The sequence below is a fragment of the Tachypleus tridentatus genome, chromosome 2 (assembly GCF_004210375.1).
Source record: "Tachypleus tridentatus isolate NWPU-2018 chromosome 2, ASM421037v1, whole genome shotgun sequence".
Classification (NCBI taxonomy): domain Eukaryota; kingdom Metazoa; phylum Arthropoda; class Merostomata; order Xiphosura; family Limulidae; genus Tachypleus; species Tachypleus tridentatus.
In genome coordinates, this window is record NC_134826.1 from 63,433,507 (window position 1) to 63,460,335 (window position 26,829).

At 32.0% G+C, this 26,829-nt stretch overlaps 1 protein-coding gene across 6 annotated transcripts; it reads left to right on the top strand.

Annotated features, from left to right (window-relative positions):
* Positions 1 to 311: 311 nt before the first annotated feature.
* LOC143243988 (uncharacterized) lies at positions 312 to 17,445 on the top strand. 6 transcript variants are annotated; one of them, XR_013024834.1, is made up of 6 exons: positions 764 to 959; positions 4,914 to 6,626; positions 8,882 to 8,959; positions 9,613 to 9,661; positions 15,315 to 15,369; positions 16,370 to 16,422. XR_013024834.1 is itself a non-coding variant. In XM_076487898.1 (4 exons), the coding sequence occupies exons 2-4, from the start codon at positions 5,059 to 5,061 to the stop codon at positions 16,613 to 16,615; spliced, it is 1,869 nt and encodes a 622-aa protein (XP_076344013.1). In that variant the 5' UTR covers positions 312 to 337; positions 4,914 to 5,058; the 3' UTR covers positions 16,616 to 17,445. The 6 variants fall into 6 exon arrangements, 2 of the variants coding, with proteins under 2 accessions (XP_076344013.1, XP_076344012.1); XR_013024836.1 differs by having other exon boundaries at positions 766 to 959; positions 8,748 to 8,959; XR_013024833.1 differs by lacking the exon at positions 9,613 to 9,661 and having other exon boundaries at positions 16,370 to 16,453.
* The last annotated feature ends 9,384 nt before the right edge of the window (positions 17,446 to 26,829 follow it).

Below are 26,829 nucleotides of genomic sequence, written 5' to 3' on the forward strand. Positions count from 1 at the left end.
GTTTGACTTTTGTCCTGCAAAATAATTGCTTTGGAAATCAGAAAAACGACAGAATTTGGGCTCAAATTCGATGTGTGAGGGAATAATATAATGTTTGCCATAAGTAATTATGCAACTGTTTCAATTCAGTATTTTGTTATTGTATATATTGAACATTTCCTTATATTATATTATATCGTTCATGTTCTCAATGTCATTTATTGTAGTTTCACTTTGTAAATAAATATGTATATTTCATGTTTTGATTTATTTGGCAGGGGGAATTTTGGGAAAAGTAACCACTAGATTAGTCGGGTTGGAAATGGACTCGAACAGAAAGAAGAACACGGCAACAGCTGTAAATATGTTCAGTCAAAGAATTTTTCGTAATTTGTAGATTCCATGACTAGCTATAGTAATATATGTTAAGGGTGATGTGCTTAGTCCACGTGGTTTAAAATAATATACATCGACGACCAGAAATCTACATGTTTTCCTAACATCATGGAAGAATAAGCTGGTACTCCCAGAAAAGAATAAGATACTACATAATATTTAACTTTTGGAAGTAATTTCAACGTACACAGATTATAATACTTATTATTGTACATTTATAGTGTTCAGCTTGTGCTAAGTAGTTTTATTTTTCAAATAATATCATTTTTCGACTGTTAGAAACATAAACGTTTCTATTTACGGAAATTTAATATTTCGTTTAGTTGGTAACTTGGATTCATTATTTGCTCCTCAGAAAGGCAAGGTAGTTATTTCTACAATGAAATATTTGATTAGTCTTTTAAGCTATAAAAATGTTTTGATATAATTATCGTAAAGCTGCATAATATCATTTATTTCAAAATAATTAAGTACATCACACGCCAGAAGATGACGTTTTTCGACAGTCAATATTTTTGTCTACACAAATAGGAGGATGGATCAGACTTTCGAGCAATACTGATAAGTTGATGAATTGCAACGTGGTATAAAATAAACTTAATAATATTTTTATTCTAAATTTTGGAAAGATATAAATGTTGAGTTTGGGAAGTTTGATAAAGATATGCATTTATTATGATCTTAATTACTGTAACGTTTCATAAATTAATGCTTAATAGTAAAGAGGTTGCAACTTACTGTTTTTTAGAGTTTTAAGATATTCTATTATTATTAGCAGATTTCGAATTTATAAAAGTAAGGAAACTTGAGAAGAGGGTAAAAAGTAAAGGGTCACTGAAAAATTAACTCGCAACCTTGAAAAGTCAAAATTGTGATCGTCTATAAATGTTTCACGTTTAGTGTTAGACGTTAAAGTTTTTGCTTAAATTGTAATCTATAGTATTTGTATGGTAGTAGTGTGTTTTAACTGATCAGAGATCATTTTTTCTGTGATATCTTGATGTGATAACATTTACCTTAGATTATCTAATTTATTACTTTATGTCAATAGGTTAGGACAAATACGAACTTTTAAAAGTTACAAAAATAACCCGTTGGACCCTGTTGTATATGGTACGCTGGTACTGTTTGTGTTGAAACAAAAAAAAATCATTGCTTGAATCCAAACAATGTGAGATTAATATTCTCAAATATGAAAATTCCAAGTGTGGAGTCCTAACATATGTGAAATACATTATTTGGTAGCAAAAAAGCGCTAAATGTTGATTTTGGTTGATTTTATTCGTTCTAATTTGCATGTTTTCCTTAACAATGGAATCCATATGGCATGAATTATTAATATCAGACATATCCTTGTAATAGAATTATCTAATTAGTTGGATAATGATGGCTTACCCCCAATTAAAAATGTTTTGTCTAAGCCCACCTACTACATTTCTATGAATTATTTCCAATGTGTCCCATATTTTAGGAAGTAGATAAAATAGTCACTATGCTTATTGAATATTATATTTTTTTAGTAGACTTAGGCCTGAAATGAGGAAGAATAACATATGCCAAATAGACCTTCATTATTTCAACCAATCAGAAACTCGTATGCTGAAGACATAGCGACTTATCTCACAATAAACATCTGGTGCAATGTGCTTGGTTTTTAACATAGCAAAGAAATTTACTTTTCCCTATGTTGTAGAGCCAATTATCTTGCTGTTTTTTGGGTTTTACACTAAAGACACCACTTTAATATTTGAATAGGGGCTCTCATTAGTAACGACTCATTTTTCCTCAAAAATAGCACAAAACAAACTTATACAAAATTATATGAGCTCCAAATCAGAGTTTGGTGTTAAAAAAAATGCTGTCAAGCTGCATTGAAGCTAAATATTAGTAAAGATTTCACAGCATTAATCAGTTCCTTGGGTTGTTTTTGAGAGTGATTATGTAGAAATAGATATGCAACAGTCTTCAAATGTTGTAGTACTACCCTTCTCAATACTTGTTCATTTGTCCTGAAACCACATTACATTAGCACATAGTTCACTTGAGCTGTGCAACAAACATGTTTTTTTTTAGTATTTTGATGTCAGTTATCCTTTAAATAAACATACAAGTTCTCAAATACAGATAATGGTAATAATAACCGTGGTCTCTTGGATAAAGTCTAACAACTTGTATGCTTGTAGCACACAATCCCTTGTTTCATGTCTTTTGACACCAATAACTCATTGTAATGAATAAAATGCAACATTTTGTACTCTACCATGAAAATATCCTTGTTTGAAGATCTTTTAACACTCCTACGAAATCAAATTAAATGGCAATTTCATTTAAATACAAATTTATTAGCCTAATATTAATAACCTTTCAAGTTGCTCTGGGACCTATTAGGCCCCACTTTTCATAGGAGTGTTAAGTTTTGCTATAGTATCTTAGTCTGAAGTACCTTTCTGAAGTTTGACCCTTTATAACCAGATTACAAGCTAAAGTTATATTAATTAGTTGCAACTATAAGGACATGTTGAAATATCAATGTGTTGTATGTGAGCTTGTGCAGTTCATTAAAAATCTGGAATTTTTGTCCAGAAAATTGAGAAGGAGTTTAGAAATTCACAATATTATTATTGCATTGTACTCATAGAAATCAGGCTCAATTTACTGATTAGATATAAATCTTATGATTATTAATATTTTTGTAGTTGTGGGAGTGGTAAAATTTAATCTAGTGTATGAAGAGCTTATTACTCAGCATGTGCAATTTGAGCCATTAATGTAATTGTTTCATTAAAATTTGTGAAGATTTATAAATTGACAACTACGGGGCTATAACCTTGGCTGACTTAAGGTTTTGCTATTGCTAATAGAACTGTAATCTGCAATAAAGTTAAGAACATTATATCAAGATAATTTTGAATATGTAAACCAGTAAGTTACAATACATGCACAGTCAACATGAAGCCAGTTGGAATAAAATGTGTCAGAACTAAATTATTACATTAACATTTTGTAGTTAGTTTGATACTACTGAAACTTGATTGCTTTTGAGAAAGGTATGTAACAGCTGTTGCAATTGCAAAATATTCAATTACTGAGAGTATAAAGATGTATTCAAATTGAAGATTTAGAATTTCAGTGACAGTGATGTTACTTGCATTTAATGACACTGCAAAACAAAGAAATATTGTTCAACTTTGGAACTCAGGGCTGTCCAAAAAGTGACCTATAACAAGATGTACCCTTGTCTTCAGATTTGCTAAGCAAAATGTTGCATCTTGTAATGGGTGAGAATCCATGAACCCCAGACAACACTAAGTAACACAGTCAAGAACACTCACTGTCTAGAAAATTGGCACAATTTACATGTACCTTAGTTGTTTCCTCAACATATCCATTTAAATGGTGCAATATCTGTGAATTTCTCCATGATCTGAGCATTGAAGCTAATGTGGGAAAACTATCATCTTTGTACACTAGATAGCTTATGGAATGCATGCAAGATGGAGTGGTGTGATTTAGAAATGGCTGTCTTGCAGTGGAAGTTACATTGCAGAACTGTTTTTAGGATACACAGCCATCAGATGAAGCATCACAAATGTGGCAACATGGTGTATAACAATGTGATGGGGCTTCCAACATTGTCTTAATTTATTCATCCTATGTATTTTAGAGCTTAATGATTTTGGTCTAAGATTTTCTTCTCTTCTAACAACAGGCATTACTGGATTTATACTCCTCTGCATGCTTTATTTAAGGCATCAATTCATGAATAATTTTAATTTTTTAGTGTAAATTTTCCACCTTCTTTTATAGAAATTATAATAAAATAATTAAATTATTTGTAGTTTGATACTGTAACCAAAATATTTTGTGAAAGGATAAGTCATTACAAAAGTTACAAACATTGGAAGAGAGAGCCAGGTGTCAAATACCAGTATCACTAGACTGGAAGGTGGATAAAAAAAAAACATCTTTTCTACTGTTAGACTAAGGTTATTGAAAATTAGCAATTGCAAGTGATGTTAATCCCTTGTTGCATCAGCAGTAAAATTACAGACTTGCAATTCTGAAACCTGGAGTTTAATTTTCTGTAATGGACAGAACACAACAGGTAACATGAGTTTCTACAAAGTAGTGATACAGAGATGAGATTAGTTTTTTTTAATTATAATTTTATGTACATAAATGATTGGGTATTTTTATACAATTAACATTGAGTGAGAACATGGGGGTAAGAAAATGAAAGACATATCTAGCCATGACTGACTGGAACATTTGCACCTAGCATAAAGTAATGCAGAAATGGATGTTACCAGATTTTATAGCTAAAATTTTAATATTTGATAGAAAGTTACCAGAATGCAAAGAGAGAATGTAACAACTGACACAATTATATCTTTATTCTACACATTCAGAAAATTTCTGGGAGAAACAGTTTTAACTCTAATGTAATAGAAATCTTAATTTTAGTTGTTACTATGCCACATTTAATAAATTATATTTGTTTGTAGGATGTCATAAGTATTTTTGGTTTATTTTAAAAGGTTTGAAAACTGTTTTGAAGACCATGCTGCCTTATAAAAACTTGTAACCAATAATTCTGTTAATGAAGACAATAGGCATTTGTAACTGATAAATATTGCATTTTGTAATCCCATTCCATTGGTGAAATCTGATTGAAGCTTTAATATGAGGAGGTCTAACGTTAGTCAAGAAGTAGCAGCTTTGAAATCTGACTTGACCTTTGATTTTGAGAGGGCAAATGCAAATGATGAACTTTGGACTGTAGAATCAAATTTATGTTTTAACATGCTTAGAATTAATAGTAATGAAGAACAACAGACAATAGATTTGGATTCATGCCTCAATATCACTAGGTCTAATACAAATCAAGAACTGTTGACTGTGGATTCAAATTCACTTCTTAGCATCAGCAGATCTAATGCTAATCAAGTAGAGGAATGTGTAGTGTCTGTAACCCCAGAGAAACATCATGAACAAGAGAAGAAGTCTTCTTTCCAAATAACAAGTGTTACAGCTCAAAAAGCCAGATTAAATCTGCATAATACATATGATTTTTGCGAGTTAAATTTGGAAATGCAAAATGGAACAAAAAGAATGGATGTGGATAGTGGTCAGTCTTCAGAGGACACAAGTAGCAGCAGCTATAGTGATAGCAGCAGCAGTTGTAGCACAAGTACCATTAACAGCAATATGGTACAATTCCCTCTTTCTTCTAATCCATCTGCACCAAGAAGTTCTAAACCTCTGGAGTTCATCCCTTCTGGGAATATTATTGATTCAAAAATACCTTTTTCCATTCCTTCAAACACTGCAACTTTTTCAGAAAATGCAATGAAACTACAAATGGATGAACAAGTATTATCATTGGTAACAACTTGTGTCACATCTAGTAGTAACAGCAGTAACATCTTTATGGCACCCATATCTCATGAAAAACAAGATCGATTTAAGATTGTGAAACTTGTGAGTAATGATCCTGTTAAACGAGGCCGATGGGCATGCACTGACTTTACTGATGAGAATATAGCTCATCAAGGTATTTCCAAGTGTGAGATGTCTCGTGAAGACAATTGTGTGAGAGAATCCACTAATATTGGATTACCAAATGTACTTTATAGTGAACATGGTGTTAACACTTCAGATATCACTTCACATTATTTAATAAATCAAACATATCCAGTAATTTCTGGTGAAGAGTTAACACTAAGCACTCAGCAACACTCTCTTCCTTTATACAGAATTATTTTTCCAGTGAGTGAAGCATCACAAAGCAATTTGGCCAATTCAAGCCAGGCTATACAAACTATAGAAGATGTTTATTCTCAGGCCATTACTTTTTCAAACCAGGCCCAGGCAGCAATTATTCCACAATCATCCAGTTCTCTTTCCCAAGAGCCTATTCTTGCTCAAACTCGCAAGAATATTTCAGAGATTTTAAGTAAAACACTTACAGAAGAAAAATCTGTGAGTCATCAATCAAGCATTAATGAAGTTACAGATCTGTCATCAACACTTCAATTGTGTGTTCCAAGTACTTCAGATTTTCAGAATATTAACTCACAAGTTCTACACTCAGGATTTGCAGCTGTAAGTCAGACTGAAGTACAGTCATGTGCAAGTAATCATCTTACAAGCAGACGAGGTTTTGATTTCACTAGCAAGGCCCCTCTTCTGGAAGGAACACTGTTAACGCTTGAAGCAAATACAGTTTCCGAAGACGATAATGCAGAGAGGTTTGTTCATTTTTAATTATTTTATAAATCATTTTTATATATTGATTGTTTATCAATTTAAAGAAAATTTTTACTATTTAAATAATTTTACTGCATGCAGATAATGTCAGTAGATGCAAAAAACATGAAGCAAACCCACTAAGGTAATTTCATGCTTTTAACTAGGAAGAGCAAAAGTAATATTGAAGTTTTTAGAAGTAATTATTTTAAAATTATTTTAAATACATATATGGGCATTATAATAATATGTTTTGGGTATAGTATAATCATGAATTGATAAAAGTGTTTAAAGGGACAAAAAGGAGTTGCTTAGTCCATCAAGGATGCTCATTCCAGCTCCCAGGTACAACCACCTCTTACTACTTGTGTATTTATCCAAACTTTTCTTGAACTCAGTTAAATTTTCTGCATCCAACACTTTTGAAGGCAGCTCATTCCAAAACTGTAGAAGATTCCTATGCTACCAAAATTTGAACTTTTAACCCCTTGTCCTATTGTTTACACTGCTAAACACAGTTTGATGGGTATTTATTATCAATACCCCTAATAATCTTAAATACTTCAATAAAATTCCCTGTGACTCTTCTCCTCTCCAGAGAAAATAAGTTTAGAGATTTTAGTCTCTTATCATAGGACAATTCAACCATTCCAGATGATATTTTAATGACTCTTTTCTAAATCTTCTCTGACAATTCAATGTCCTTCTTGAGGAAGGGAGCCCCAAACTATACACTGTGCTCTAAATGAGGCTTTACAAGTGATCTGTAGAGCAAAATAATATTATCCCTTGTCTTCTTTGATTCAGTATATTATATTAGTCCTATTGCTAGCTATGATACATTGTTCAAATGACTTGAGTGATTTTTCAGTCACACCACATTTAAAATTATTACAAATAAATGATATATGCACATATCATCCACTTTAGAGATATTTATCAAACAAGGAAACATTTCTGTTTTAAGTGGATTATAAATACAGTGTTGAGATAAATGCATAATGAGGTATGGAAAGATGGGTGGATGGTAAGCTAATGATTTTGGTAGCTATATTAAAAAGAAAAAGAAAAAAGAGATTTAGGTTATTGTAATGAAATCTTCTGTATAAGATTATTATATATGTCTCTGCAGAGAGAGATAATGTTTTTGTATTGTTTTCTTTTATTCTTCCAAATGTTTTTCAGTTGACAACCATTCCTTCTTTTCTTGGCAGATTGATTTGAAATGTGATAGGGTCATACCTTGGTCCAATGTGCCCAGATGTCCTTTTTGTTTTGTTTTTCTGGATTTGGGCCTCTTTAATATGATTTTGACATTATAATATGGTTAATCCAGCTTTTGTAGTATTATTATATAATTAGTCCAACTTTTGTAGTACGATCTGGAATAGTTTGATTATCTGGAATAGTTTGATTATAATGTCGTTAATCCAACTTTTCTAGTATGATGTGGAATAGTTTGATTGTGATATGGTTAGTCCAGCTTTTGTGGTATTATGATATGGTTAACCCAGCTTTTATAGTATGAAAATAGTTTAATTATAATATAAGTAGTCCAGTGTTTAGTGTGAAATTAATATGGTTAGTCCAGTTTTTTTGTGGTTCTGCAAAAATTGGACAATTCTAATGAACTACAATATACACAAAATATTTGGTATAGTAATATTACTGTTGAAAATAGTTGTATAGACGTTGCTGTTTGTACGTGTTATGCATATTTATGCTGATGAGTAAAGAGAAACACTTCAATTTTTACATGATGGCCAAAAATCTAGTTTTGTGTCAACAGTTTCTTGTTTTAGGAATGAAGAAACAGTTTGATCGTACAGTGTAAATGAAACAAACATACACATTTCTTTATTTTTTTTATTTTTGATCATGTGTATTATAAGTTCTGTAATGTTAATGTATATTTTGCAGTAATTTTTGGTTTTATATTTCAGTCTCTGTTATAAGATCACAAGCTTGATAGCACAGAACTCAGGTTAGGCTTGTTAGTGCTAAATTGTGCTTATGCTGATGATATGATTTGGAGTTTTTATATTTTTGCTTTCTTTATTTTGTTGGTTTTAAGTCATCATGTTCATATTTCATTTGCTTTTTTTTTATGTGATATCCATTAGAAACATCTCTACATATTAAAAGGCTCAGCATGGTCTTTTGGAATTGCTTATATGAGCCCGGAACCAGTTTTTAAAAGAAAGGGGAAGAATTTTTCAGTAGCTAAATCTTATTTTCAGCATGTTTATGTTTCCAGTATTACAGCACTCAGCAACCACATGAGAAAGTAGTAATATTATGAAGATGTGAAGAAACAACTAAACATCGGGACAAGGTTAGTCAGATAAGGAGCCAAATTAAAGTGCTAAACTATCTCTTGCAACAAAACAAAATTGTGATTTTTGTTTTGAAAGTGAATAAATCTACAAGTGTTAGTTTAACACACTGATCTAACGCAATCTTCATTGATGAGTATAATAAGTCTTGATGACAATAGACTAAACACATGCATAAGACCAGAGCTTCTGTCTGTGTTTAGCACTTTTATTGGTTCACTTTCTCAAGCTATGAATATTTTTTGTGTAAAGAACATGTGTAATGAGGGGGGGTTGCATGTTTATCATTTACAGTCGAATCTCAGTACCTTTTAACTTTTCGTGCAGTCTGTGATATTGTGTTCTTTACTTTTCTAGCAGGGTGTTTTGTTTCATGTGTGTGTGTGTGTAACAACATTGCACAATGAATGCACATTTGTTTATTTTTTAGTAATACTGCTCTGGTTTATTTCTCTCACATTTTTCCATTTACTCATTTATTAATGATCAATAACTATTGGAATCTAACATGAAATATATGTTTATTTGGGGTTCCTGAACAAGAGTTTGATATTGTAGATAAATAAATACATTTTCAAATGTCCATTTATTAGTACAAAGGCACACAAATTCATGTTTATATGTTCTATTTTCTTAATTTTTGTGTTTGCAGTTTGACTTGTGTCTAATTTAACAAGATAGTTTTGCAGCTAACTCACAATGTAAGTAAGTAGTAACATAAGATGGTAATAATAACAGTGTTTGAAAAACAGTTTTTTTTTTGCTATCAAGATATCTTAAATAAAACATAAAAAAGGTAAAAGGAGTCAATTTGGCATTTTGAAGTCACTCCATCTGAATAATTTATTTTAAAATCTAACTTAAATATAGCTCTTCACATATAAAAACTCTTCAGCAAAATTATAAAAGTTTCATACTAACAACAAATATCAATTCATAAAGTAACCATTAGACAAACTTGTAATTCTTTAGGAAAAAGTTATATTTAGAAATCTGCATTTATACCTCCAGTTTACCCTTAGTATGTTTGTATTCCTAACCTTTCCATTCCATTCCTTTCCAAAGTAAACAAGTCCAAACCCATATTTTTTTTGTACGTTACCCCTACATTCACAGGGTTGGTCTAATGTACTGAGATCATACATTTGAGAACTAGTGTATACTATAAACTCTAATTTCAAATTTATCTTAACCTTAGCTTCTAACCTTTTCACATGTACTTTAGTTTACTTTTATGGCTTTATTGTAATATGACCCACTCTCAGTATATAAAAGCTTTAAACTTCACTAAGAGAGCTTAGGGTAAATAAACAGATTTTTACATCACATGACCTCAAACTGTACAGTTTGATTCCCTCGAGTGATTATAAGATATTTTTTATTTTTTTTCCTTTGAGTTTTGTGTATAATATAACAAACCTCTAACTTTTATATTTTAGTTGATTTTATCAAAATATATATAGCAAAAACAAAATAACACATAATAAACAAGCAATTTAAACTGGTTTGTATGTTAAGGTGTTTTTGGTTTTTTCCACCTGTATTTCATGGTTCAGTAACTTTGTTTTTTTCTCACTATGTTGGTTTTTTCAAAACAATTTGTACAGCTTTCAAGTACATATTTACAGGGTTTGAAATTTTCTACTTAAAGCCGGACATGTCTGTTAAAAAATCAAATTTGACCAGCACTTTCCCATCTATCACCAGACATCATGACAGGGTGTCATATTTCTAACATATTGGACACATACATCGTCCCCTCAAAAATAAGTGAGGCAAAAGCTGTGTATGCACAGCCCAAAGATTTTGCTTAAAAGTATATTCTATAATGATTGGAAAATAACTTGCAAAATTTATGATTTAATTTAAGACAGAAGAAAAGCAAATTTTAAAAAACTGTCGTGAATGCTCACAAAATGCGCTTTCTAGGTCGCCTTATCCGTGCCGTCTCAGATAGTCATGTGACTGCCAAACATTCGCGATGATCTGACCATGGCATCTAATAGTAAAAAAAACGGGAAAGTCTCACTATCTATTTCAGTTTGGCTTCACGAGCAAGACTAATGAATCAGAAGACAATACTATGGAACCCCGAGTGAAAAAACCCAAGCTTGTTGACCCAAGTGTTAAAGCAAAAACTGTTACTGCTAGTACTGGTGCTAAGCCTACTCGTCATTTCCAGGATGAATGGAATAGAGGCCGACCATGACTGGAGTATAACAACACTACTGGATTGATGTTTTGCTCAATTTGTCAGGTATATGATCAAAGTAGTGGAAGGCAGAAGAACACCTTCATAACAGGATCTTCCAACCTGAGAGCAAGTGCTGTTAAAGAGCATGAAAACAGATGTCAAGCTAAGACAGTAAAAGAAACACCTGACTTAGCTCCCATGATGAAAGAATTGAGCAAAGTTAACCAGACTGAGAAAGATCGTTTGCTTGTGCTGTTCAGGACTGCACTTTATATGGCTTTGAATGCTAAACCATTCAGCGATTTTCAAGAGCTTCTGTTGCTGCAGGAGCACAACTTTGGTATGAACTTAACAGAACATTATGCCAATGACAAACAAGAAGTTATCTTTACGAAGTATATTGCAGAAACAATTAGAATTAATGTCAGATCTCGTCTGCACACCTCATTATTCTTTGGCATTATGACTGATGGCTCAACAGACACTGCTAACATTGAGCAGGAGATAGTCTATGTAAGATACTTGGACAGTGACTGTTACCCAGTAACCCAATTCCTGTGTCTGCAGTCAGTTGAGAAGGCTGATTCTGAACACTTGCTACAGGCACTTAGTTCAGGTAAAGGTTTCTTAATTACCTGGGATGAGAATTTTCTGGATTTATCCTGAATTTCTAATTAAGAAAAATTAAAATGGACAATATTTCATGTACATTTGTGTTTTAATTCAGGTTTACATAGTCATTCTATTATTAATATACATCAGTGAAAACTCAAGCATTTTTCAATTGATTTAAACCAAGAAGAACCACGTATTTACCACTGACAGAATTGGAGCTTAACCTAGCACAACTAGCATAATAAATAATGGAGTAATTGAATTTTCCAAAGTACAAATTTACATTTTTTACAGAAAGTAACTAATATTGGGTACTAATTTTTTGTACTTGCAGCATTGTCCATATATGGCAAGTTTCCCGACTGGCTTGAATCAATTGTATGCCTGACAGCTGATGGGGCAGCTGTCAATTTTGGCACAAGTAAAGGACTTGTCAACAGATTGAAGCAGCAAAAACCTTATTTGATAGGGATCTACTGTGTTAGTCACAGATTGGAACTTGCAATTAAGAAGACCATCAAGGACATCCCTTACCTTGATAGTATCCAAACCTTTTTAGAAAACCTATGGAAGTTTTATGACAATTTGCCACAGAACTGGGCTGGCCTCAAAGAAGCTGGTAAAGCCAACAAAAAGGACAGGAACCTGGTGGGTGACCTACAAAGAGCATGCTCTAAAGTCAGATTCTCATAACTGGCCAGCTTTAGCAGAGTATTTGTATCAAGTAAAGCTGCATGACAAAGGGGAACATGGACAGAAAGCTGCAGAATTATACAGTACTTTGACAAGCCTTAAATGCATCCTGTACATGGACATACTCTTGGCAGTTCTACCTGTTTTGACATCTCTTAGTCTCAAAATGCAAGACAATTCTGCTACTGTGAACATTGTTTCTGACAAACTTGCTGTTTGCAAAGAGAAGCTGGGCAGTCTGAATCATGTTGAGAGATCCCAGAAAATTGTTAAAGAGCTCACAACATGTGAACAATCTGGAAAGTGGTTACTTAGATGAAAGGTGATTGCTTTTAGTGGTTAGACAAGGGCCAGGGGCTCTAAAAGTGCCACAAAAGAGATAGTAGCTCAATCTTTGGCTGAAGAAACTGCCATCTTCATAGGTAAAATTGTCACATATCTGAATGAGAGATTTGAAGAATTTGACAAAGATTTTATTGGTGCCTTTCAAATTTTTGAACCAAGCAACTGGCCTAAAAGCAAGGAAACATTGTCATCTTATGGCCATAATGAACTCCAGACACTATTGGATCACTTTGGTGCTCTGCTACAATCTAAGGGTCTCAACATTGCAGCTGATATTTGCCAAGCTGATTTACATGAGACACTGCTCAAAGCCACAAGATTTGCCAAATCATATGAGTCCCTGGCTAGTAGTGCAAGTGGATTGTGGGCCCACATGCTAAGTCAAATTACTGTTGAGGACGGTAAACCTTTCCCTGGATCAACAGTGTTGGCCTTGGTATGCTTCATGCAGGTGATTTCCATGTCATTTGCTGAACCAGAACATGGATTTTCCCAGATGGCAGTTATTAAGGATGACTGGCAGTCCAAACAAATAAATGATTCTCTTGATGACAATAAAATTAGGTAAGAATAAGACCTGTGATCTTGCAAGCACAGAATTACTGTGCAAGTCTGTAGAATCCTGGTGGAAGGACAGTAAAAAAACCAAACAATTTGTGAGTCCACATGGAACTCACAGATGTAGAGACAATAGAGATACTGAATCTACATCAGCTGATGCCTTAGTGCTAGATGACTAAATCTACCAGTTTGATTGATGTGTCATTTTTAATGGATACAAGGCTTGTTGCCATTGGATTTGAAATAATGTTTCAGTGCCATAAATAAAATGATTCTGTTTTATATAATAATTGTCTCTACTTGATTTTTTGTTTTTGGTAATGTCAGGTGACAATTTAGAGGTGTCCTGCTAAAATTTCAAATGTCCAGCAGTGAATATTTCTACCCCTGATTTAGAATAAGAAATATTTCAGGCACTAGAATGTAATGTGCTGAAACAATTATAAGTTATTTGGCTTTCTAATTAAATTATAAAAAATTCCATTACTGCTCACAGTATTGACTATACTCAATAGATGTCAAGTGTTTTTTGTTTTTTTTTCAAACTGTCATCTGTGACTACCAAAACTAAAGTTTAAGTGGCCCATATGTTTAAATTTTCTTTTTCCATTGGTTATAAAGTATTCTTCAAATAAGAATAAGTGGTTTGAATAACTTTGTTATAAACTATGATAGATGGGACGAGCTTGATTGGTGATCTGAGTAAATTTATTTGTATGTCAGAAAATCAAGGATGTGGTTTATTCACATTTTATATTCTGATCTGTCAATATCTATAACTTTTGTTTCCAGTTGGTTGGACACACTGAAAGCCATGTTAAAGCTCAATTAAATCTAAAGACAGGAAAACAAGTCTCATGACACACAAGAGCAAAGAGTGATAAATTAATTAATTATTTCCTTTAGAAATTAAAAAGTAAATTCAGACAATATAAAACTGAATTATAAACTACATTTTCATGCCATGTTTACTGATGTAAGTTTACCATTAAGCTGTTTAATTAAATCTTGAGTCTAATTGTGTAATGTGGTCATGACATGCTTAGAGAGTTCGTACTTATTGGAAATGTATTGATTATGCAGTGGTAAGAGAGTATGTCATCTGAGTTTGTATCAAATACATTTGTAGAAAGGACCTATTTAAAGTTCCACATGGATTCAAGTGTTATGAGATGAAATATAGCCAAAATGGTGTTAGATTTCAAAAATTGGAGGATGTTTTAATTTGACAGTTTTATTTTTTTGTACAGACAAATAATATTCTGCATTACAGTTGTGAATATTGAGTTTGCTGGTCTTAATGTTTTGTTCATATATAAAAGAAAAACTGTGTTAGAAACCTTTCTTATCTTTTCTCTAGAGAAAGTTTTGCATTATTAAACAAATTTAGTCAGAGATAGCCTTATTTTAGAAACTGAGGAGTATACTGGAAGATATGAAACTGGTATTTATGTTTATATGTACATGTGGTTTCATTTCTTTTAATGCCCCTTCGTGGCACAGCAGTATGTCTGTGGACTTACAATGCAAAAAAAATTAGTTTCGATACCTTCAGTGGGCAGAGCACAGATAGCCCATTGTGTAGTTTTCAGCTTAAATTCAAACAAACAATTTATTTTAAATTATGAATAATGAAGAGTCTTAAGAAGTTTTTAAAGATGTTTTTATATTGTTTCATTAACTACTCTGAGCAAAATATGTTCAATTTATGTGTGTGTGTTAAAAATAAAAATTGCGTTATAAGTATGGAGGTTCGTTTTTGAAGAAACTTATTACTCTGATTAGGTTTACTTTCTAAAAGAAACTAATGAACACAGGAAGTATAAATTGAACCTAAAATAGTTTGAAGTGAAATACAGTTTATTAAAGACATTGCCATCTGAATATATTTTTCACTGTTTTTACTGTCTTTTGTTATGTTCATTTGTTATCAAATATTTTTTCAGTGCTACTTCAGATCTCAGTTCTTTAGCTATAGACAACAAAATTGAACAAGCCATGGTAAGTGTAAAAATTGCAAGTTTGTGTCTTGTGTTATTTGTTCCTGAATAATAAAATCATGTTTGCTAAATCATCAAAGTCAAGCATTATGTGAAAGTATAACATTTTATTTTTGTAGGAACATAATTTTCTTAATATTTTTTTTTTCATTTTGATGAGTATTCAGTACATAAAGTAATTTCATGTGTAAAACTATTGTATCCTTGCTAAGTATAAAATAATATTTAGTTCAGTTTTTGGTTATTTGGAAATATTTTTGTGATGTTCTTCAGGAATTTAATTGTTACATCATATCCTTTTTTGGTGATAGTGTATTTTGTTTGCTGTATGAAGGAAGGTGTTTATGTCACCTTTGTTTCTTTGTGTGTGTGTGTGTGTGTGTGTGTTGTTTTTTATCCATCTTATTTCAGTAACATTTCAGATTAATATAACTGTTTTTTTGATAAAACACCAATGTTTCAACACACTGTTTTATTGAGATACATCAACAAATGTTTATGATTATTCTAAATAACATAGTTTTAGCATGAAACTTTGCAATGCATGGAATCACATGTATCATGAAGAATGTTAAAGAAGATTGATAATGAACATCTAACAACTTAAGGCAGAAAATTCTTGCAACAAACAATGTGTTTGTGCTATATTTCTCTTGTTATCCCATCAAAATTGCATTTAAATTCCAACTAGGAAATAAATCTTGAAATTATTATTAATTTTAGTGTAGTTTCACTTATGCTTTCTATCCTGAAAAATAAACTTAATTACTTTGATACTCTGATACTGTAAATGTATTTTAATAGATACCAAATTGGCGACAGCAAAAGTTTCATTTATATGAAATCTTAGCAACCTATAAGCTTTTGTAAATGCTCTTTTGTTACTTATTTTATAATATTGAAAGTCTTTATCTTATTTTAAAACTATATGTAAGTGTATAATATTTCATTAAAAGTCTATTTGCTATTTTTTCAATTATTTAAAACTGATAATTTTTCAGGACTTGGTTAAGAGTCACCTTATGCTTGCTGTCCGAGAAGAGGTGGAAGTCTTGAAAGAAAAAATTACAGAACTGATGGACAAAATCTTCCAACTTGAATATGAGAATGGAATTCTGAAAGCTAATGCCTCTCAAGAAACACTAAGAAAAATTACTGCAGTAGGTCTACAACCATTTTCTCAAACTCAGTTACAACAACACTTAACTACTACTGAATTAGCTAATAACTTACAGCATCCCAGGTAACACTAAATTATGGAATAGGTAATAAAAGAACACAAAATATAATCATATGTAATTTTACATAAAGTTTAAGGCAACAAGGGACCTATTGGTCCATCTAGGCTTTCCCATCTTCTAAAGTAAACTAAAATTATTAAATAAATAAAAAAAACTCAAAGCCAGTCCTTATCATTCAAGTAGTTATCAAGATTTCTCTTAAGCTCGCTAATGTTTACTGCCAGTTCTAAAAGCCAACCACCCTGTTAGAAAAATGAAACTTGTCTTAGCTGAAGGTGACTCCTATGCTACCAGAATTTAAATTTGTGTCCCCTATTACTACTATTCTCACCATTAAGTATGAAAAGAGATGATGCATCAGCACTATCAGTTCCCTTAACAATTTTAAACACCTCAATCATATCTGCTCTTACTATCCTTTTATTGAGAAAAAACAATTTCAGAGATCTTGACCTCTCCATCCAAAGCACCATTCTAGTAGCCCTTCTCTGAATCCTCTCAAAAATTAAATTTCCTTCTTTAGGTAAGGAGCCCAAGACTGAACCAAAAGCTCCATACGTAGCATAAGCAATGGCCTATACAATGAAATTTTGTAACCTCTAAACTTTTATTTAGTATTTCTGTAAATAAAATTTAAAATCCTGTTTGCCTCACCACTAACCACAACACACTGCTTGGATGGCCTTTGAGACTGATCGGCTATTACACCAAGATCCCTTTCTTTCACATCACTCTTAAGGTTATTCCCATCAAGTTATAATTCAAATTACGATAACCTACATGTATTATCTTGTATTTATTATAATTAAAACCTATCTGTTATTTATTTCTCCAGCTTACTGAATGATCTAATTTACTTTGTAAAGCAGCAGCATCCTTTTCACAGCTAGCAACACCCAATACCTCAATGTCATCAAATTTGTTGACCATTCATTCATTTGTATCATTGATCTAAATCAAAAAAAGAGCAGAGGTTCTAAGACTGAACCCTCTCTTCCATCCAATTTTGTTTGTTTGTGTCATCTTTGAAAACCTCATATAATAACTTAGTTTTAAAGAGAGAGTTTTTCTTTGTCAAGAGATACATTTCTTTTTAATTCAAAATAGCCACAGTTACATTGTGTTGTTATTATGCTGAAACAGAACATAGATATTATTGGACACATTTTCAACTTGCAGCTATGTATCACAACTTTTATGATAGAAGAATAAAGTAATAACCAGCTTTCAGTATGGGTACCACAGTTGTTAATCTTGGAATGGGCTTTATTCTGCACACATATCATAACTTTCTTTTCACTGTTATTTGACTAGAATTTTGTATTTGTTTCTTGCTAATCTAAGGAGAAAAGAGCCTTCTCGTGACTCATCGATAGCTTACAATATTAAAAATCAGATTTCAGTTTCCACAGTTGTCATGTTGTGTAGCTTTATGCTTAATAACAAGAAAGTGAGAAGGAGAAAACAAATTAACTTATTTCGGTTCACCAGGTGTAAAATATTGTCAGCATTATTTTTTCACTTTCAACCTGAAAACATTAACTAGTGTTTTAGTTTAAAAAGTTTATTCAGTTATTAAACTGAAAACTATGTAAAATAAGTATGGGTGCAACCATAGCTTAAATCTCTGAGGACAAGTGAAACACTATAAACATAAAGTTAATGAAATTCAATATTTCATGGATTTTATTAATTAATGTTGTTTCTAGCTATTTTAATAGCCACCATTACAGCTACTGTATAAGTTGAACATCACATATTTTATAAGTTTCTATATTTTTCTCACATTGAAATATTATACAGAAACAGTCAATGCAGATCTCATGTAGTAATGCTCTTTTCTTTACTCATAATAAGTCATTACCTATGCTTAAATTCTTTGTATGTTCAAAAGTCTTGTGGACAAACTTTGTAACATTAATTTGCATTTTTCAAAACTGATTTACTTTTCACATTCTGGACACCAGATTTCTGAAGTTCTTTGGCCACTGTTACAAGTTGTTTACAAACACTTAGAACATTTTTAGTTTTTACATCTAAATGTTTTTCATCCATTAATATTGTTCCTACCTTGAATCTTTTTTCATGCTATAATAATAAGTTATATGCAAAGGAAGTCAAGGAACATTAAGTATTTTAGCCAACAGATAATTTTATTTACTTTTTACCAGAAATCTTCAATAACTTTATGATTTTCATTGGTTTAGTTAGGTAACTCCAGTTTAATAGTTATAGCTATTAAAAATAGAAATAATTTTCAGAGTTTTTGAAAGCCTAGATCAGCTTTTAGTTTAATCATTTATTGTAGATATAGAAATATTACTTTAGTGGGTTAAGGATATTTTCCTTCCCTAATTTCAGGTTGTTCACTCCATAAGATAGTCAAAATATTGCTCAAATTATCAAATTAGTGAGAACTATGTTGCATATCATCCAGATTAAAAGAAGTTAGCAGGATGGGGGGGGGGCCAATTATGTAAGAAATATTTGATGTTTTTTCATCCTGTTAATCACTAAACACCCTAAACATAATTTATTACAAATTTAAGTGTCAGTGCTACACATCATGCTTAATAGATTACTGTTACAAGGTGCATATTTTGTACCAGGTTTGGTTTTTGTTATAAAGTCTTGTACTTTTATGGAGCCTGATACACAAGTTAATTATGGTTATTAGAAGGGAAAAAAATCATATTTCACTGTTTCCATTTTTCTAGGTGTTTATTAATAATTGTAAGTATATATATGTATGGCCTTGCAGCCTTTTGGTTCTTTACTTACATTATCATTGGGCATAAGAAAATAATGAAAATAAGGCACAACATAAAATAGAAGATCAAAATAATGTTGTCACCACATAAAACAGGAATAAAACACATATTATCACAATATCATTGACTCTTTAGAAACTGTTTGAGTGGAGAAGAAAAAAATTAAAACATTTGATTGTTTAAATAAACATTATATTTGTAAAGCTGTTTCTTAGAAGATCATTTTATGAAAGTTGCCTTGAAACAAGTCAAGTGAATAAGAAAATTGTATTTTTTAAAAAATGGGAAATTTGCTTTATGTGTAGACTGTTTAAAGTTCAAGGTTGGAATTACCTTAATGTATAATGGTGAACCCTCAGGAAGTTAATGGATGTCTAGTTTCACGTTTGTGGTTTCTGAATTATGATTTGGGCAGTCAAGGAAGGATGTTACCTGTCCTAAATGATACTCTCATGTGTTTGTGGATATAGATGGTAAAGTGTCATTTACTTTTTCCTTCTTTCTTTTTTAATGTTGATGGCCTGCAGTCACCACACACATGTTTATAGGTAATCCAAGAGCAATGAGATATAGATAATTCTATATTTTGAAGAAATGTTTTAATCTTTAGGACAGTTTGAAAATGGTCTTAAGTTTGACTTGCAAATAGAACTTTCTTAAGTACAGTGCAAGAAGTAGGAATTGCTTTGTATATATCTTTTAAATCATGTTGAGTTATAGATTTGTTTACAAACTAAAAAAAAAAAAAATCCAAGAAGAGTTAAAAGTAGAAAATGTATGCTTGAATATTAACATTCTACAGTCAGTTTATATTCAAATACATTATTATTATTATTAAGGAAGTTGATGTTTATAAAATTAAACTGATTCTCCCTCCTTCCTTTTCATATTGCTCCTCTGAAAGAGAAGGAAAAAAAACAAAAAAAAACAACAACATGAAACTAGTACACAAATCATTTTGTATGCTTTGTATCAAGGTGGCCAGTATGGTAAATGCCAAGAGTTTTATGATTTCGGTTTTTTAATAGTGTACACTAGTAAAGCTGTACCTGGAAATATTGTCACTAAATCAATTAAATGCATGTTAGTTATCATTTTTGCACATTTAGTTTTAGAAAAAAGTCTGATGCAAAATGGACAATTAACCAAATATGAACATAGCTTGAAAACTTAGAAAATGGAGGAAATAAACCTTATTATTTAGTTCATTTTATAGTAGTATGTAGAACATGTATATATTTTGGTATGGACAGGAAAGTTCAAAAATTCATTAGACACATGTTTTCAAGAAATTGTTACTATATAGTGGAATATTTAGGTTATCATGTACAGATTCATTTTTGAGCTGTAATATCTTGGTATCACATACTGTGTTTAGAGCTGCCAGTTTTGAAAAATAAAAACAATGAATTTTAAATTTGGCTAAGTGTTTCAATGTAGCATAATGTTTGGAAACTGATTTAATAATTGCACAGAAATCACCTCTAAATATATTGAAACACCTGTCAGCATTATTGTATTGAGCATATTGCTAAATTCCTGATAAAATCCTGTAAAACTATCAGACTAAAATTTATTTTAAGCTTGACAAAACAGTCCTACATTCAGTGGTTGGTGAATATAATGAGTTTTGTTTTTAACAGTATGTGTTTCTCTTATAAATATAAATCTGATGACTAAATTCAAATAAAATGTTATAAAGAATTTGTATGATTTGTAGATATACTGATTAAATAGTTTTAACAGTAAGACATTGTCATAAGTTTAGACCAAATTTAGTGCGTCTGTGTTAGAGGAAAAAAATTATAATCACGGAATTTTAGCTGGTGTAGGACCAGCATAAAAATTTGCTTTCAAATTACAAATATTAAGTGTGGCACCATAATACAATTTTACATAATTTACAAAAGTAGTTTATAAAACTTCATTGGGGGAGGTATGAAAGAGCATACTTGTCTTGCAGGTTTATTGAGTGCTTGCATAAAATTTACAAAAATTTACACATTCTTGTAATGTAACTATTCTTCAAAACCAAAGTTGTATAGTTAAATCGTTTAAAGCAAACTGTCAAGTACTTTTTTGACATTATGTATAGTAATTTAAAATATTTGTGTGTTGGGCTAAGGATTCTTTTACAATAGGTGTCTGTGATTTGTTGGTGATGAATCAGTGATAAATGAACAACACACTCCTCTTGTTTTGAAGTAATATATTCAGGACAAGTTAAATGCATGTAAAAAAAATTTGTACACTGAGTATATCGCAGTTGTATCTCAGGTACAGTTCCCTTCTTAGCAAACGTCCACTTAGGCCAATTCAATTTGTTTTTTAGAATTCAGTGGACAAGCCGAACTATTTTGGTCATAAACACTGTCAGTGTATAATTGACTTATTTTCTTATTTCCCTTTTTTGTTTTTTGATCACAACAGTACCGATGTATAATTTACTTACGTCAGTTGTATCTTGAACTTTATTTATATTCATTTACATTTTTAGGCCTACTTCCAATAAATGTCTGTTGTGTTTGAATATAGGCCTACTTCCAAATTATCGTGTGTTTTTAGTAAAAGTTTACACAGGCAGGTACATTTGCTTTAGAACACTATTTTACGAGAAAAATTATACTTTTAAAATGTCAAAAAATTGTTAATCTCACTTTAACATACTAATCATTAAGCTATTCAATTTTATGATAATATATTTCAGAACGGCTTTTATGGGTATTAACGCTTATTCTGAAGATGACCCTGGAAGGTCGAAACTTTGATTTTGTTTTACAAGTAAAACTGTTAATACGCATACCAGCCATTTTGATGTACATTTTTACTTCAAGTGGGTTTCTCGTCATCATGGACTTCTACGATAGTTAACGTTACGTTTTGTAACCGTAATATAACTTCCTCTTGGGATTTGGGTATCATATGTACTCTGGAGGGTTAGGTGCTCCTTGACCTTTTCCTCCTTCCTTTACTTATATGGTCATGTAGTGTTGGTTGGTGTGGTTACTGCTTTAGGGTTAGAGTGGGCTGAATTACCCATACCCTTTTGAGGGCAATGTCCGTGTACTAGTTTCATACATTTATAGATATTATGTGCTCTATCAGTAGGAAGTCTAGTTTGATGGTGGCCTCTTTTCATTCCCTTCCCTTATAAAATATTATTATTTATTTTTGTGTTTGAAATATATATAGATTGGGGAGAGGTGTTTAGGACCATCTTCATCATGTATTGTGTACCTGTCTAGTTCGTATAATAATTTATCTTTTATGCATTTTTATCAAAGTACGTTATTGTATTATGTAGGACTATCTGGTATGATTGGTATGTTTGAATATTTGGGTATGAATTTAGATGGCGTGGTTCTGGAAACTCTGTATGCTGTTGTGAGGAGTGTGTTTTGTATTGTTTGTAGCTTGGTTTTGATTGTTTCGTCACTTAGTTATCCAGGCTGGAGCTGCATAGTCAATTACTGGTCTAATGTATGTTTTGTAAATTTTTAGTATATTATCTGTTGATGCTCCACTATTTTTGCCAGTTAGACTCCTAGCATAGTTGGTTCTTCGCCAGACTTTTAATTTCATTTACATGGTTAATCCGTGTTGATTTTGAGTCATAGGTTAGACCTAGAAATTTTACCAATATGGCAGTAGTGTTCCATTCATATATATTTCAGGGTGTAGTTTTTGTATTTTATCAGTTTTGTAAAGACGACGAGTTGTGTTTTTGCTGCATTTATTTTTATTCTGTATTTTTGACAGTATTCACTTATTCTGTTTAGTTGGGATTATATGTTTGTGTCTGCTATTGTTGGTGTTGTGGCACTTTTCCAGACTTCCGCATCATCAGCGAAATATGAGGAGAATACATGATTGGGATCCTTCAATAGTAAATTGTTTACTACATGATGAAGAGTATAGGGCTAACCACCCCTCCCTGAGGGACGCCAGCTTCTGGAATAAAGAACTCAGAAAAGGTTTTCTCTACATTTTCTGTTTACCGAAAAATTAGATAACCAGCGAATAACTCCACGCGGTAGTGCAATTTCATTCATACGGAACCGTAGACCATTGTGCCATACAGTTAAATGCTTTCTCAACGTCAAGAAAGTAGGCGATAGTGCGTTGTTTTTCTTAAAACGATCTATTATCTCTTCAGTTCTAACCGAAACTCTTTCACTCGGTTTTATTTTTGGCTCTCTTCTCGTTCTTTGGTCTAGCCACCGCTATATATATATATATATATATATCGCACAAAGGCGTTCTAGAAATCTCCATAGGCTCTACATTAATAATTTAAGACACCCCTTCCAGTAATCGTCTGCTTTTAACTATATATATATATAATAAATCATGGAATACCAAATAAATTCTATAAATTAATACCACCTACACTAAACACTTTGTCTGACACAAATATAAGTTTGAAATTGATACATATTAGTAGCACAATTTAGTTTCATTGACAATAAAAGTTAGGATGTTACTGAATCATGCTTTTTGAAGGAATTTCATTTGTCTAAATGAGATACAACGAAAGAATCGACTTTTATGACCAGTCCGGATGTGTGGAACGTACTTTTGATTGGGTAATCCAAAAGCAGTACTGGTTTTCATTATTGTATCACTTAGAAATACATGACGGTCAAAGAGGCCCCACAGGTAATCTATGATCTTTGGAAAGCCTAAAAGTTGAAGAATCGTGTTCTTTCAATAGGGTCTTTATTGCAATAAAGACGAAACCTGATCTGATTGCAATTGTAAAGCTGGTTTTGATGCCACATTATTAAATGTTAAATGTACTCCAGTGCAATAAGATTTTAACATCCATTCAAATTGATTATTTTTCCCATGATATCCAAACTGTTATCATCTTCAGTGAAGTTGCACTAAAATCGCGTTACTCCTATTTTACTCTTCAGGTACAAACTTTAATAAACCCACAGTGGAACTGCTAATTCTGGATTCATTAAAAACCAAATGAACTGTGTAATCAACTTTGCTGATTTGTAAGTTTTTATTACATTTTAGCCAGAGTCATAATAGTTTCTCTTATTTCGTCATAGATAATTTTTGCTGACCTGGTGACCAGTTACTAATATTTTGATGGTGTGGCCACAGCTTTCCCATTACGGAAATGAATATACCGAATTGATTTAATAAGAGACTTTGGTTTTCTAACTTTTAAACAGATCTGAAAGTTCATACTTCGGCTGATATAAAGAGGTAACACTGTTCTTCAGTCATGTTGGAACAATAAACAAAATTGAAGTGATCACAAACGCAATAAATTAAAAAAATGAAATTGGAAGCTGTTATTTTGAAGATAGTATGTGAAAAACAAAACACGTGCATTATTAAAATAGGAGAGTTAAAACATATTTAATGATATGTTGATTTTTCTATATGTTTTAAAGTAAATTTCTATATTTCTTTTATATATTTACCAAATGTATATTTTCTTACATTATGGGGCAGATTTATTGTGTTGAAAGTTTATATATGTATCTACATGTACAATACGTATTTACCAGTAGTTCAGGTGGTTAAGACGCTCGACTCGTAATCTGCGGGTTCGAATCCTCGTCGTACAAAACATGCTTGTCGAGCGTTATAATTTCACAGTCAATCTAACTATTCGTTGGTAAAAGAGTAGACTAAGAACTGGCGGTGGGTGGTGATGACTAGCTGCCTTCTCTTTAGTTTTGCACTGCTAAATTAGGGACGGGTAGCACAGATAGCCCTCGTGTAGCTTTGCATGAAATTCAAAACAAACACAACTTCCTTCTAGGAGACGGGTGCGTAACAACAATTATCGTAATTTACGGTAGAAAAAGTGAAGTCTAAATAGCAAACACGTATATCTTTGCGCTTGGGCGAAATTTAAAAACAAAATATCAGTAGTTAACATTAAAATATAGTGTGAGTCCTCTATCAATGCTTAGGCAAGCCGCAGGGTTTTTTCTTTAACTACATATGACTATTTATAAATATTCTCCAAAAAATAAAAAGTGCAAATTCTCATTTGTCAGAATAAAACATAAAGATTAAATCAGACATAATCGTATCAAATTTGTTTTATTTCTTTCAATGTTTTTTTTTTAATAAAAAGAACAAAACAGGATACAGTTACACTTCAGATGTACTTCTATTTCACATTCGAATTCCGAAGCCTTTTTTGCCAGTCCAAAATCGTGAGCAATTATAACTTAAATAATATGTAGGTAGCCCTCATTTGACAGTTGGAAGGGTTTAGTTTGAATTTCATGCAAACATATACGAGAGCTATCTGCTCTAGCCTTCATTAAATTAGCAGTGTAAAACAAGAGAAAAGACACCTAGTCATCCTTACCCACCTCCAACTCTTGGGCTATTTTTTACCAAAGTTATAACGGCCCACGGCTGAAAGGGTGAACACGTTTGTTGTGACGGAAATTCGAACCCGCGACTCTCGGATTACAAGTCGAGTGCCTTATCCACGTGGCCATGTCGGGCTGTTTGGAAGGGTAATGTTACATTAGAACGGCGGTTTAGGACATCTTTTGGCTCTCGGATTACAAGTCGAGTGCCTTATCCACGTGGCCATGTCGGGCTGTTTGGAAGGGTAATGTTACATTAGAACGGCGGTTTAGGACATCTTTTGGCTCTCGAAATGGTTTGGTCTTAGGAAAAAGAACAAAGAAAAAAGGCTTTTCTTCATTCTAGGCTTGTCAACCCCTGGCTTCGGCCAATGTTAAAGTATATAACTCTTATTAGATTGAAAATTTTCTCAGGACGTTTGAGAAGTGCATTGACTAAACTGTAACATTTGGTACAGAACAATGTAACTAGAGATTACATGCATAATACAGTAAGTTTTCAACACACCTTGTAATAGCAACATTACGATATTATATTGGGTTTTAAGTTAGAACCTACAAATAAGGTATTTCGTAACTGTGTGGTATTAGGTTCGCCAGCTGACACCTGACAGAAAGTAACAGGGTATTCTCAAAACGTATTTTAGAAATAAGCGGTGAATAGTGTGGAGCACATCTTTGGAAGTACAAGTAACACAAGTATGCAAATAACATTTTATTGACACAAGTGTTCCATATGAGTGAATTCCCAATTTCAGTATTAAGACTAACAGCTTTTAAACATTTTTTTTTCTTGTTCTATATTTGCCCGTAAGTTTGGACTAATCGACTAGAGGAAGACAGCTAGCCAACAGCACCAACTGATAACTCTTGAACTGTTTTAATCAAATAGTGGGAATTGATAATCACTCATATAACGTACCCTCAGTCACAAAATGGAAAGTATATTTTGCAGCATTTGAATAGAAGAAAATGTCATGACCCACTAATTAGCAGAGTTGAAGCAGGAGAAAAAACCTACTAACTCGCTAAGCTTATTTTCCGGTAATCATTTTTTTTTGTCTACCCCTCTCAGGTAGAACAATGGTAAGTT

What these genes read in the sequence shown, in the direction of transcription:
- LOC143243988 (XM_076487898.1), top strand. Translation starts at nt 5,059, where the DNA reads ATGAGGAGGTCTAACGTTAGTCAAGAAGTAGCAGCTTTGAAATCTGAC. An exon ending in GAAGACGATAATGCAGAGAG is followed by an intron (nt 6,627 to 15,314) that starts GTTTGTTCATTT and finishes ATATTTTTTCAG; the next exon opens with TGCTACTTCAGATCTCAGTT. An exon ending in ACAAAATTGAACAAGCCATG is followed by an intron (nt 15,370 to 16,369) that starts GTAAGTGTAAAA and finishes ATAATTTTTCAG; the next exon opens with GACTTGGTTAAGAGTCACCT.